The sequence below is a fragment of the Balaenoptera acutorostrata genome, chromosome 9, assembly GCF_949987535.1.
Source record: "Balaenoptera acutorostrata chromosome 9, mBalAcu1.1, whole genome shotgun sequence".
Lineage (NCBI taxonomy): Eukaryota > Metazoa > Chordata > Mammalia > Artiodactyla > Balaenopteridae > Balaenoptera > Balaenoptera acutorostrata.
In genome coordinates, this window is record NC_080072.1 from 10,205,444 (window position 1) to 10,219,640 (window position 14,197).

The 14,197-nt window shown below is 60.0% G+C and overlaps 1 protein-coding gene across 8 annotated transcripts in view; it reads left to right on the forward strand.

Annotated features, from left to right (window-relative positions):
- The first annotated feature begins 2,005 nt into the window (after positions 1-2,005).
- Positions 2,006-14,197, forward strand: part of SYT7 (synaptotagmin 7) — a 59,839-nt gene continuing 47,647 nt past the window's right edge. For all 8 annotated transcript variants that reach the window (XM_057553101.1, XM_057553105.1, XM_057553103.1 and 5 more), the window contains exon 1: positions 2,006-2,419. In XM_057553101.1, the coding sequence (XP_057409084.1) occupies positions 2,389-2,419 (31 nt within the window). In that variant the 5' untranslated portion in view covers positions 2,006-2,388. The remainder of the gene's footprint in view (positions 2,420-14,197) is intronic.

Sequence of the window (14,197 nt, forward strand, 5' to 3'; positions counted from 1 at the left end):
GAGGCCAAATCCCCAGGCCCTCATCTGCAAGGGACCAGGCAGAACAGGGGTGATTCACACACTCTGATCTCCTTTCTCAGAGGACCTGCTCACTCCCCCAGCCTTCATTTCCTGCTTGTGCCCAGCCCTCCGTGAGTGCTCAGAGGACAGGAGCTCACAGTTGGCTTGGCTCTCAATGATGCTTCAGCAGGAGAGAATGGCCTTCAAATTCAGGAGAATGGTTCAAGGTTAGACATCTAGAAGAACTTCCCTGACAGGCAAAACATGGGAATGGGGAGTATGTGGTGTCCCTGTTAAGGATAAACAAATGACAGTAATGGCATTCAAAATCGATCAAGAGTAGGTTCTGTGCTCCAAGTAGAGAACTTGGGGCAGGGTGGGGGGGGGAGGGATGAACTATTTGCTCTTCACTAGGGCAGTGAGAGAGGCAGCTGGGGGTGGGAGCAGGAACAAGGCAAGCCTGGAGACCCTGGAGTCCCAGCCTGTTGGCTTGGCTTTCTGGGGTTTGCCAAAAAGGGGTGTGTGGATAGTGCCTGAATTCTTGGCTGCACATGGATGAGACTGGCTGCAGGGTGTGTGAAACATAATGGCCCTTGACCAGGGGATGAGGAGCTGAGATTTCTGGCCACTGAGGAATTATGGGCTAGAACCTACAGTTGACTTTTTTCCTTCCCTTTTTAATTAGAACATTCAATCCAAGGAAATCTGTCCTCCACCGGAACAGTCTTCATGGAGGTTTGCTTGGGGGAATTTCCTTGTCTGTTTCTCAACCAGAAAAGCTGTGGGTGGAGGTGAATGTGTGTGTGTGTGTGTAAGAGGCTCCATGTGAGTTCAAGGCGATGGTTTGTGTGTGTCAGTGTGTTGGGGGAGACTTGAGATGGAAGCTTGCCCCTGTGGATGCTGTGGGAAGGCGGAGGTGTGGCTGGGGGTGAGCTGAGCAGTATAGAGTCTGTTTCTCGAGGTGACAGTAGGAATCCTTGACTCTGGAAAGCCTGGTTCACCGGTGAACTGCATTCTCGGTGGAGGGGAGGGGAGGATGCTGTGGCAGGCCCAGGGATTTTGCCCTCCTGCTTATTCCCTTCAGTTCAGGGTAGGGGCATGCCCTGTATTGTGTGATGCTTCAGCGTCCGTATCTCGTTGTGTAGGAGGTGTATTTGTGTGCCTGTGTGTGTGTGTGGGGGGGGGGGATGTACCTGAAACCACCAATGGTTCAGTTCCAGGCTTTTAAAAGCCCTGGGATATGGGCCCCTTCTCCTCCCTGCCCCAGAATCAAACAGTTCCAATTCTGTAGAGAAAGGAGAATTAGGGTTCACCTGATTTGGACTGTGCTGAGCTGACAGAGGGGCAGAGAGGGCCAAGTGAGCCCCAGGGTTGGAAGGGGAAGGAGGCCTTTCCTTCTTACCCCCTTAAGTTCTGGGGTCAAGGAAAAGGAGGGGGGCACTGGAGGAGTGGATCGAGAGAAGCAGGGGCAGAGGCTGAAAGGTCTGTTTTCTTCTATTGTGCGGCTGGGTTAAGTGGGGAGGATCACTAGACCTAGTCCCTCATAGAGGGTGGAGCTCCTAGACTCCAGCTGTGCGCAAGCTCTGGGGATGGCCAGAGTGGTGGACCCAGGCTCAGCGCTGGCAAAAATCCACTCCTGGTTTTTACACACGCCAGCTCCCCTGCCCGGGACGCCGCGCTGTCGAGTCCCGTGCTGACGCCCTGCAGCCGCTACCGAGCGGAAAACCCGGAGTGGATCTCCACGCTTTTTGGAACGGAGTCAAAGGGCACCTCGGAGGAGGTGGCCGGCTCCGCCGCCCTGCGGGGTTCGAAGCCGCTGCCATCAGGGGCGCACCGGTGGGGTGGGTCGATCGGTGCGGCGGGACCCGCAGGCCCAAAGAGCCCAGCCGGCGGGCTCCGTGCCCTCCCTGCGGGGGCTGCGGGCGGGGCGCGGGGCGGCGGTGGTGGTGCCCTCGGGGCGGCGGCGGGCGCGGGCTGCAGTGCGGCGCGCGGCCGGCAGCGGGCAGCAGGCGGTGGCAGAGGCGCTCGACAGCGGGCGGGCGGCGCCGGCGGTGCCCCGGGCGCGCTCACACACGAGCTCACACACACATACACACGGCCTCGTACACACTCACACACGCTCCGGCGCGCACACGCGGCGCACAGGCCGGAGGGAGGAGGCTCGGTGCGGCTCGGCGGCGGCTGCAGCGTGCTCGGCGGGCGGGCGGGAGGGAGGGCTGGCGGGCGGTCCCCGCTCCCCGGCTCGGCGGCTCGGTGCAGCCCGCGCGGCCCCCGCCCTCGGACCCGCCCCCGGGGGTCGCCCGGCCCCATGCCCTGCAGCGGCGGCGGAGCAACGCGCGGCCACGGGCGGCTCTGAAGAGCCCGGAGGGAGCCGGCGACGAGGGGACCATGTACCGGGACCCGGAGGCGGCCAGCCCAGGTAAGCGCGGCCCCGCGCGGGCTGGGGCGCCCCGAACCGGCGGACAGGACGGCGGCAGCTCCGGGAGCCGTCTCGGAGCCCCAGCCCGGGGCTGCTGTCCGCCGGAGCCGCACGGACTCCTCCCACCCAGGGTCGCCCCACACCGGGGGCGCGGGCTTGAGCGGCAGCAGCTCGGACCCCGGCCCCCCGCAGTCCGGGCACTGCCAAGCTTGATGCCGGGCGCCGGCTTTGCAGTGTCCCCACAAGGACCTCCCCCCCACCCCCAGCAGCCCAAGGACAACGTGTGTGGCGGAGCGAGGAGCCGCTGCCCCCGCAGTGCCCTCAGAGGCACCCCCTGGTCCCCAGCACCAGTGCTTCCCGCTAGCCAGTGCTAGGGGACCCCAGAACAAGGATCCCGGGCAGCTTTCGGCCAAGGTTGTGGGCACCGGGAAACAGAGTGACATCGGCGGTGCCAACTGTGAATTGAGAGGGTGCCAGGGGGCAAGTGGGAATCTGGTGCAGCAGCAGGGGAGGGGGGCTTCTAGGGGGTGGTGAGCCGCAGGAACGTTGAGGAGGGAGGCAGGGGTACCTGAAGGGAAAGAGAGCACAGATTGGTGAGAATAGGGGTACCAGGGGAATGTTCTCCTGGGCTTGGGGAGGGGGGAAGCAAAGAACCCCAAACTCACTCCAGTCCTGTCAGGGGTGGCAGGGGGAGGGGCCGTGCTGCTTTGCATTTCTCCTGAGCCCAAGCCGGGGAGTGGCCTGGGAGCCCACGTCTGCCTGGCATCCTGGAAGCCAAGCCAAGGAATCTTTCCACCTTCCTCAGGAAATTGCTCTGCCATTTCCTCCTTGGCTCCGGATGCCTCCTCACACAGCGCCCACCTGTAGGCAGGTCGCCTGCAGCTCCTGCCCAGTCTCAGTCTCAGCTCCCACCTGGGGTGCCCCACCCCGGACCCAGCACCCGCAGTCTGCCAGTTCTGGCAGCAGGGTCTCCGCTTCTGGGTTTCTGTCTGATGCTAAAAGCACGACACCTCAGCCTGAGGACTTGCTCCTGGACGAAGAGCCTCTAGGCTTACTCCTGCTAACCTCTGGGGGCTGGGGGTCCTGGGGGAAAGGATAGCTCTAAGGCCCTCCACAAAAGGGGCCTAGAGCCCCAAGGCTTTTGAGGGCAGTCCAGTGGGCGCCGGCTTTGCCCACTCTTGCCCCGGCCCCACATCTGCTCTTTCCCTCTAGGGGCAGCCTCAGCCTGTCCCTGCCTCCATTCTTACCCTCATCAAGTCGTGGCAGCCCGAGCCCACTGAGGAGGACCTCCTGGGTGCCAGGCATTGCACTCATTCAGTGCTTGCGTATATGGGTGAAAGAGACTCAGTCTCCCTCTCTGGAACCTCATGCCCATCTATGAATGTCCTCTAGGTAATGGCGGAAGGGACATTGCCTTTGGAGACCCCTCCCTTCATCTCTCTGGACCCAGGTCACCTACCCTGGCATCATTCCCCAAGAGACTGCCAGCTTCCAGCACTTGGACCAAAGACAGAGGTGTTCTCTTGCTTGGATCACCCTCTCAGAAGCCAATAGCTTAGTTCAGAGACCAGCTCCAGGGTATGAAGATGGAAGGGGGATGCAGTGAGGACACTCCCCTCCCCCTGCCCTGCCAGGCTGGCAGCCTCCCCTTTCCTGTTAGGCCAGTGACCTGGGGCCCTGCCCTCGTCCCCTCTCCCTCCCTCCTTTTTCCTCCCACGCCTGGGCACCATGACATCACCACTCCTCCAAGGACCTCTGCCCTCTCCATGGAGGCCAACTTGATGTGCTTGGCATCTTCTGGGCAAAGGGCCTGGAACCCAGTGCTGCCCCTGGTGTGTTGGCGGCCCCCAGACTTTTCCCTCTCCCCCTTGAATGGGCCTTGCTGTCTGGGCTGGAGACCTGTCTTGCCCACTCTGGTTGCAGGACCCACTAGTCCTGTGGCAGGGGCAATTCTGACCGGGAAACAGACCAGCCTTACGTTTACTTCTCTCTGATGTGGACACTGGGCTGGATGGGGTCAGACATAGGCTGGAGAGGGCAGAATTTGCTTTTGATCCTAGTCCCCTGGGGATCTCTGAGGGGCCAGGGGGTTGGGGGCCTCAATCTGGCCTCTGTGCCCCCTGGCACCCCGGCCCACCTCCTATAATCCCTTCGGCTCCAAGCCAGACTTCCCACCACCACCCCTCTGCCCCAGCTCACCCCAGGCTCCCCAGACCCTGCTCGCCCGGGTAGGGTATGTGTCCCCCAAGGCAGGCACCAGGTGGGAGTAAGATATGCAAATTAATTCCCGTGTGATTCAGGCCCATCCCTCTGGTCCCCCAAAGGCCAGTACCATTTACATCCTCATCCCCTCATCCCACTGCCTGGAACACCTGTGGCCCAATCCTTTAAAAAAAAATCTTAATCTCCTGTCCTCTTGTTCCAGGATGGTTCCAGAAGGTCCCTGTGTACCCCCTCCTTCAGCCCATGCACTCTGCAAGTCCCCACAGGGCTCAGCCTGCTGCTAAGACCCTTATCCTGGCAGGGGACAGGAGCAGTTCCCTCCCCTTGTGGGCCCCTAGCCTCCAGGCAATTCTCTTCCTGATCTTTTGTGGCTGAAGCAAGGGACTGTGGGGAAAAGCCACAGCCCAGTGAAGAACGAAGACAGCCCCCCGCCCTCGCTTCTGTTCCAAACTCTGCCTCGCCTCCCCCCAGCCATGCCTGCAATCTCCCCTCTGTCCCCTCCAATAAACAGGCGGCCCTCTCCCGGCCCTCAGCCTCCATCCTCTGTCCATCCCAAAGCTGGCCTGGCCAGGCCTCCCTGTGTCCCTGTCCCCCGGCAGGGCAGGGCCTCGTCAGGCCCGCAGGGGTCAGTGTTGCAGTGGGCAGGCAGGACAGCAGCAGGGAGAGAGGGAGGGAGAGGTGACCTTGTGGGTGAGCAAGGCCAGAGAGGCAAAGTCTGGGCTGGTGCAGCAGCTCTGGGAGAGGGTTCAGGTCCTGAGGGCTGCCAGCCCTGCCCCCAGCCCTCTATGAACTTGTCCTTGGGGATAGCAGTACTTGAAGTCTTCTCTGTCTGTCCCACCTGTTAGTGGGCTCTGCCCCCTACAGCAACTCTTCCAGGCAGGTCATTCCTAGGGAGTGTGGGGGACCCTCTGCATGGGCCAGGGGGCCTTGGCACAGAGGGTCTTCTCAAGGCAGGAGGATCCACACGATTGTCCAGGCCAACCCTCCACCCACTGGGCACAAGTTAGAGACAGAGGCTTTTGGGTAGCGTGTGGCGCAGGAATCGGGGCTGAAAGGGCAGATCAGCGGTGTACGCTGTGAGGGCCATCAAGTTTAGGGACAGGGGCTGGGGTGTGGGGCTGTCCAAGGAGACCTGACTGACCATTTCACTGACAAACCCTCCCCCCACCCCCAGCTACCCCATCTGCATGGGCTCAGACCTCCCTGGCCTGCCTCCTGGGCTTGGCTCACAGTCTGGGACTGAAGATCAAGTGACCTCCCAGCGGGCCATGGCTGTGAGGGGGACTTGGGGCAGGACAGGTCCAAAATGCAGGGCTGGACGTATGACTTCTGAGGGGTTTGGGTCAGGGTAGCCAGTGCCCCCAGGCTGTAGCATTTCCAGGGAGACAGGACTGCCCCCTGCCCCTTGGCCTTGGATCATGCTGTTCAGTGGCCTTGTGGGGACAGCTTGACTGATAGGCTGGGTGCTCAGGACTGGGGGATGGTGGAGAGGGAGAGAGCCTCAAAGCGCCTCCTGGTTGGGGAAGAGGGGCTAGAGCAGACTGGACTGCGGTGGGAGCCCACAGGCCAGCAGGTGACAGGTGAGGGACAGCTGGAAGGCAGAGGAACAGGTGGGTGTCAGGCGAACAAAGACAGGCCCCGGACAGCTGGGCCCTGCCCCTGGCTGACCCCAAGCTCAGGCCCAAGGGGCACTGCAGGCAACATAGAGTGACAGTGGAGGACTGTCCCCTTCTTACCCCCTCCAGCCCTGCCTGAGGGACCAGCAGAGGAAGAGTGTGTGGTCCCCCCCTTCCCACTCCTCCTTTCCCCACCCGCACTCCCCGCCCACCCACCCCCATTCTCTCAGGGGCTTTGAATCTTTATTGAATCTGATGGACCGTTCTCAGTAACTGCTTCCCGCAGGGGAGTGAGGCTGGGAACAGCAGGGAGAGGAGTGGTAAGGGGGGCCTCGTGGTGTGTGGGGGGCCCTCGGGGTCGGGGGGGCATGCGGGAGGCCCAGTCCTGAGCAGAGGACGCTTGGCTGGAAGAGGAGCTGGCTGCCCAGGCTCCCCGGAGGCACGGAGGCATCTCAGGTGGGTGCGGGCAGCCCCGCGTGGAGCCGGCGCCCTGTCCCCTGGGCAGGGCCGGGCAGGTGGCACATGCCGCCGGTAAGGTCAGCGCTCTCTGTTGGGGCGGTCACTGGTCTGGCCAGGTGCCAGAGCCAGCCTGTGCCAGGCCAGCCCGGGTGCCCACCTGCCTTGCCAGGGGACCCCAGCCGGTGGTACCAGGTGGGCCTTGCCAGTTCCGTGGACGTGGACGTCCCTGACCTTCCGGGCAGCAGCGGCAGCCTTGCTGGGCCCTGTCCAACTTGTGTCTGGAGGGCAGGACTTCGGTCTCACCCAGCAGAATTCCCCAGGGGTTGGAATGGAGTTGGCAGGCAGCATGGGACCTGTGGAAGGGGCTGGACGGCGCCCAGAGCCTGTGCCTGGAACTCTGGACCCAGTTGGTCAGAAAGTGGGCTGGCATGTCGGGCCTGCCCTGGGGGGCTCTGCAGCTTCTGCCTGGAGGAGCCCCTTGGAAGAGGTGTGTCGCCTGTGAGGCTGGGCTGGGAGCCGACCGGTATGGTGAGCTGGGACATTTGGGGAGTTGACATATCCGAGGGATTGAGTGTGTGGGGCTGCAGCACCCAGGGAGCGGGAGGGCGGGGCCGGTGCACAGAAGCGCTGCGCTGCGAGTGTACCTGTGTGTGCGCGGGTGGCAGCTGGACGGCCGTAATAGCTCTGCTCGTCTGAGCTCCATGCCCGCTGTCACAGCAGCTAATGAGTGGATTTGTAGCGAGGTGCATCGAGGTGCCCAGGGAGCTGTGACGGAAAGCGTTTGGGGAGGGCAGCTCCCCTGGCCCTGTACCCAGCCAGGCGGGGCCTGTGCCCTCGAGGGGCCCTGCCTGCCCCCTGCCACACCCTCCCACCTGCCAGCTTGGCTGCCTCCGAGGACTCCATCTGCTGGGAGCAGGGCCTCACCTGGCTGTGTGGCGTGCACGGGCGTGGATGGGGGGTGGGGGTGGGATGGAGCTTTGGCCTGTACAGACACAGGCATGACCACAATAGCATGTGGGTCTGTCCGTGTGTGTGTGTAACTGGGCATGCATATGTGTTTGTCTGATTCAGTGTGTGTGTGTGTGTGTGTGTGTGTGTGTGTGTGTGTGTGTGTGTATGCACCCCTTCCCAGAGCCCTAAGAGAACTGCCCCCCCAACCTCAATCTTGGTAGTGGCCCTCTGTCTTCGACGCTCTTCCTGGAGTGCAGGAAGTTGGAGTTCTCCAGCTGGCTCGGGGAGAAAAGGGGGTGACCCTTTCTGCCCATCGGAGGAGGCAGGCGGGAGAGGTCTGAGCCCCAGCTGGGAGTTGCTGGTTGCATCAGAGAAAGGGGAGCACTTTGGGCCTAGAGAACGCCAAAACCCCAGCCCTGTGGTTCTAGAGCCCTCAGGAGCCCCCAAAATGAGAGAGGTGGGGTGCCAAGGGGTCCGTCCTAGCAGGTCCGTCTCACAGTGCTGGCTGGCGAAGAGAGCACCCTGCTTCCAGCCAGGCGGGGTGGCGGGTGTGGGAGGCCCCGAGGGGTGCCTGCTTGAGGCCCTCCACGAGGGGAGCAGAGGAGAGAGCTGTGTGGCTAATGTGTCCAATTAAATTACTTCAAACCCTGCCGTGGCAGATGCTCCCGGCGGGGCCCTGGGTACAAATTGGATCCGTCTCATTACCACGGGGTGGTGTCAGTGGGGCCGGAGAGTGGTGGCCAGCTCAACCAGTGCCCGGCAGGCCCTCTCCTGCTCTGCCCAACCTGGGCCTGCCATGAAACCCTCGAGCACTCGCTCACTCCAGCCTCCCTCAGGTTCCTCAGGTCCACCGGGTCCAGATATTGGGGCTCCCTGTACACATCCTTGCCATCCCAACCCCAGTCCCTGGCAGGCCAAGGGCCCCTCTGAGCCCTCACTTTCTTTCTACAGGAAAATGGGAGTCCCCTGCTTTATAGGGGGCTCAGCCTAAGGAAGCCCCTCTTAGGTCACCCAACATACCCTGTTTCCTCCCCTCATAATAACAATAGGACAATAATAGCAAGTTCTTATTTGTGGAGCCTGCAGTATGTGCTGTGCACTTTACATCCGCAAAGCAGGGGATGGCTTGCTTAAGTTAGGTCTCTGGGTTCAAACAGCTTCTGGCAGAGACATTTGCGGCTGTGTCCCTGAAGCAAGTTACTCACCACCCTGGCCTCAGTTTCCTCCTCTGTTAAATGGGTATGATGATGGTTTTTACCTCCCATGGAGTTGGAGGATGAGATAAGGCAGAAAACATCTTTGGCAGAAAGCCCTGCACATAGTAAACACTCAGTCAACGGCAGCTGTTATCAACATCACCCTGCAGCGAGTGATTGATGTGTGGGATGAGGGTTCCGGAAGCTCCGAGGAGGACAGGCCTGCCTCAGCCCTGGTGGAGGAGGCCTGGGGAGGGCTTCACCGAGGCAGTGTCTGTCAGTTACCATCAAAACAGCAAAGATGTGTGGAGCGTTCCATAGGTGCCACAACGTACATTAGCTTGTCCATCCTCAGACCACCCTGGGATGGGGGCACTTGCAGTTAGAAGTTGATTTGGGATTCCAGCCACACCACCAGACCCAAGAGCATGAGCGTTGGGTCCGGGGCTTTGGGTCTTGAAGGAAGAATAAGAGCTTGCCATGTGAGCAGGCAGGGAGGAGGCATTCTGCGTGGTGGGGACAGCACATGCAATGGCCTGGAGGTGTGACAGGTCTTGGCCAGTCGAGAAAGCAGTGAGTGTCTGAGCGTGGGGGGCTGGAAGGAAGGCCTCTGGGGGGCAATAGCAGGAGTTGAGGGTTGGGAAAGGTGGGCTGGGCCAGATTATGAAGGTCCTGGCATTCTGAAATAGGAAAGCTGGACTTTTTTTTTTTTTTTTTAATTAGGGCAATGGTGGGCCATGGATGGCTTTCAAGCATATCTCTATAAAGAACTTTAACTCGGTGGCAGTGTGGAGGGTGGGAAGCCTGGAGACAGGCCCATATCTGGAGCTGGGGGCCCAGCCATTAACATATCTGTTCCCACCTCTGCCCAGACCCTCCTCAGTCCCTCACCTGCACAGGGCTGTGTCCAAAGCACCCATACCAGGTGGTCTGGGGCCCTGGCCTTTGAAAGCTTGTGGTGGGTAATGGGCAGTCAAGGGGACAGCCTGGCGCAGGTGGGCACAGATTTCCCCTCCCCACCGGGGGCTTACCTAGGGGGCTGGGGTATCAGAGAAAGCCTCCCAGGGAGAAACGTAGAGCCAAGGTGGACAGGCCCAGGGGCTCAGCAAACGCGGTTAAGGTTCCTGAGAATCGCTTCCACGCCCCCTGCCCCCACCGTGGGCATCAGGGCCCAGCCCTGGAGGAGCCGCACAGCTCAAGTTCCAGCTGCCAGGCCTGAGCTCCAGAGCCCCGCCAGAGCCAACCTGTCTCCACAGCAACTAGGCAGGCCGCCCCCCTCCCCGTGCCCACGGCCCCTGGCACAGGGGCCCATTCACAGCAGGGCCTGGGTACATCTTCCCACTTCCCTAGGGGGCCATCCCAGAGCAAACGCTCTCACACCCAGGCACTGGCAGCATGCGAGCATGTTGGCATTTGGGTCCGTGTGCACACGTGATGTGTATGTGTGCCCTGCAGCAGGAAGCAGGGGGGTGGGGATGGTCTACGTTTTCTAACCACCTTAGCTGGGGATTTATTCCCCTGCGGGAGAGGGTCCAGCAGGCACCAAAGAGCTAGGCTGAACTATGGGCTCCTGCCTCAGGGATCACGGTAAGGAAGGCAGCCCAGAGAAGAAATAGTTAGGAGGATTTGCCGGTAAGGGAAAGCAGCAAAGGAGAATCTCTTAGCCGTGCCTGGTGGGTCCACAGACCGTCTTGTTCTTCACATACATCTTTCATTTAATCTTCACAGCAGTCTCTCAGGGAGATATCATTACCACTGTTGTACAGATAAGGAAACTGAGGCGCAGAGAGGTGGAGTGTCTCACCAGGTCACTCAGTAGAGCAGGGATGAGATTGCAAGTCAGCCTCACCCCCAAAGCTAGGTCTTAACCACTGGGCGACACTGTCCAGTGCCTCCCTTATCCCACTAGGATCTGAGCCAGCCTGTCTCTCGGCCCATCACTCGGAAGGGAGGGCTGGGAATCAGTATTGGCCCCAGCGCCTGCTTTAGCGCTCTCGGTGTCCCCTAAAGCTTTGTTCTCAGGTCCCTGGAGCGGGGCGGAGCCTCCTTCCCACCCTGTCTCCTCTCCCTCTCTCCAGGCCCCGTGGAAGGATCCTCTCACTCAAGGGGAGGCACCCCTTACTCCCTGCTTGGCACCTGCCAGCCCTGGAGGAGCCTGATGAATCGGCTGTGTGTGTACCCCCCCCACAGAACCCCATTCCTCCCTCTCCAGCCCCCGCCTGGTTAGGGAGGTGCGAAGGGAGCGATTTCACAGCCTGTCAGCTGAGGCCTAAAAATACCCAGAACTCTGAGATGCTTGGGCAGAGGGAGGAGAGAGCAGGGACCAGGGATGGGGTTGTAGGGGGTGCAATGGTAACTTGGGCAGAGAAGCCCTCTCGGCACCACAGTCCTGCTCGGGAGCGATGGGCAGAGCCACTGTCCCCTGGTCCCCCGTCTGGCTCCAAATCTGGCAATGCAAAGGGGAGCTGGCATCTCTAGGGTCTTGAGAGTTTAGCTCTGGCACTCAGACCTAAGGGAGGGCTTAGTCTCAGACAGGAACCGTGGACCTTGGGCCCCCAGAGCCTCCGATCGATGCCTCTTTCTCCCTCTCCACCCCCGGTTTGGCTGGCATCTCTGGGCTGTGGGAGCCAGGCTGGGCGTGTGCCTGCTTCCTTCCTGGAGAAGGTGCCCGCTTCTGTTAGAGGAGAGGTGTGAGGAAGGCAGCGTGGATGGGGGTGCCGGCAGGTGCGGGATGTGACGTGCGAGCCACCCAGGCACTGGAGGGGGGCAGATGAGAAGGGGCGTGGTGGCCCACATCACTACCACATGGCCATGTGCTGCAGCCTGGCACACGGCTTCCACGAGTCAGCCCAGAAAAGGGGGCCGTCCGTGTGTATGCGTGCATGTGGGCCTGCCGGAGCTGGCCTATTCTTGCGGACACGGATGGCCGTGTGTGGCTATTCCAGACAGAATCTGGGTGGAAGCACAGGAGCAGGCGTGGAAGCATGAGCAGACGCATGTCGTGTCATGCAGACACATGACGGTGTGTGTGCTTCCCATGTGGAAATATGATGGCACGTGTGCCTGTGCAGAGGGACATAGGCAGATCTCTCTGGGGCACCAAGCAGGGGCTGAGAGAGTCATTAGGGAAATAATGCAGAGTAGCAGCCAGAGCAGGGGCTCTGCATCAAAAGCAATGGGGTGCGAATCCCAGATCGGCCACGTATTGATTAGCTTTGTGGCCTTGGGCAACTTACTTAACCTTTCATTGCCTCATTTCCCCATCTGTAAAATGGAGACAATAATAGCTCCTACTTCAGAGGGCTGCTGGGAGGGTTCGCTGAGTTAATGCCCATACACTGCCTGGAACCATGCCTGTCACAGAGTTAGCACCGTGCATACTAGCTCTTGTTATCTGGTCCTACCCTTTGATGATATAGGTGGGAGCACCAGGCCAGAGAGGGCAAGTGACATGCCTAAGGTCACACAGTATGTTAGTGGCAGAGCCAGGACTAGAATCCAGACTCCAGCACCTTAAGACAGGGCTTGTTCAAGTCTGAGACCTCCTTTGGGCCACAAGAAACCTCCATACCACAGAACTGTAACCCCCTTGGCATTTGGGGCCTAGATTCTGCCAGGGCTGGGCTGGGATCTTGGGAACTCTGGGATTTGAGCATCTTCAGATAATGCTGGCGTAGAGGGGTCCTCAAAGCAGTGGCCAGCCGCCTGAGTTAGAACCAGGCCACTGGTTAGTCTGCGGACTTGGCCAATTGCTCAACCCTCCTGAGTCTCAGTTTCTTCCTTATAAGAGAATAACAGTAATACATACTTTATAGGGTTATCGTGGGGATTAAATGAGATCTGCATGTAATGTCTTAAGTGGTGGGAACACTGTACCTAGTAAGTGCTCAATAATGTTAGCTGCAATTATAACCCTTGCAGAACCCTCCCACCCAGTGCTCCATAAATGGTGACTTCCTTTGCTTCCCTTCCAGCCCCTGGCAACCCTCACTCCCTTCTGCCTGCCACCCCACACTCCACAGAGCTTAGACTGATCAGGGACTGACTTGCTGGCGACCAAGACCTGTCTTGTCTCCTGTTATTGGCTTTGCCCAGGAGGGAACAGGACCCACCACTGCAACTTAGCCCCTGATCCCTTTTCACCTGGCCTTATCACTCACTTGCTCTATGACCTTGGACAAGCACTCTTTCCTCTCTGGGCCTTGATCCTCCCTCTGTAAAGTGGAGGGGCTAGACCACACAGCCCCAGAGCCCCTTGGTCATGTTGTTTTGTGACCCAGGATGGTCCTGGCTTAGCCTGCTGGAGGGGGTGGCAGGTTGGCAGGAAGGAAAGCCGGCTGGCTGCCTTGGGTGAGTGGAGCATCTGGGGCCTGAGCCGGTTGGTGGCCTGCCATCATGCCCGCCCACACCTGTGGCTGCGTAGGAGGGCGTGCAGGCCCGACTGGCTGGGCACTGACATTGGGGGAGGCTCAAGGACAATGATGTAGAGAGAGCCCTTCTTGGGGCTCTGGGAGCTGCCACTCCAGCTGTCCTCCCCGGCTCTCCTCCCCTTCTCCCCAGGGATTTCCTTTAGTAATTCCTCCTTCCCCTTTCTAGAGTCTCCCAGTATCTCCCCGTCTCTACCTCTTCCACTTCTGTAATCTTGACCATTTTCCAGGGTGCCTTCTTTCCTCCCTCTGCAGAAGGGAGATCTCTCCCTCCTCTTCTGTCTTCCTGCTTCCTGAGATGCCTCCTTTTTCCTCCCTATGACGTGTCCCCGTTTCTCTGGATCCTCCCGCCCCCCCTGCTGCTGCTGAGCCTAGGTCTCTCTCTTACTCTGCACGGCACGTCTAGGCTCCTTCCAGCTTCTTGTCCCCTGGCTCTCTTCCACTTCAGAGTCCCTCCCCCCTCAGCATCCCCACCTCCCTTCTTCCCATTCCTTGGAGCCTCTTACTCCACCAGCAGTCCCCCTGCCCTCAAAAGTTTCCTGGCCTCCTTCAAATGATGGGGCCGATCCAGGCAGTTTCTGTGGCTGGTGCTGCTACCGAGTACCTCAACAACCCCCCACCCCTGTGAGTTGAGTAAAAGGGTCAGCCCAGGGCCCAGGGACTGGCAATCTTGCCTCCTAATTAGCAGGAAGTAATTGCCTGGAAAAAAATTTCATTTAGAATGAGACTTCGAGACTCCAAGTTAGAGCTGAGCCAACTGATGGCCCCTAGGGAGCAGGAGAAGGGAAGCAGCTCAGGTCAGGGCCTCAGGAAGCCTGACCTGAGATGAAAGCCCTTAAGACCCCCTTTCTGGCTTGCCTGCAGGACCCCAGCCTTGAAGAATGGGGGAGAGAGAGCACTGGGCTG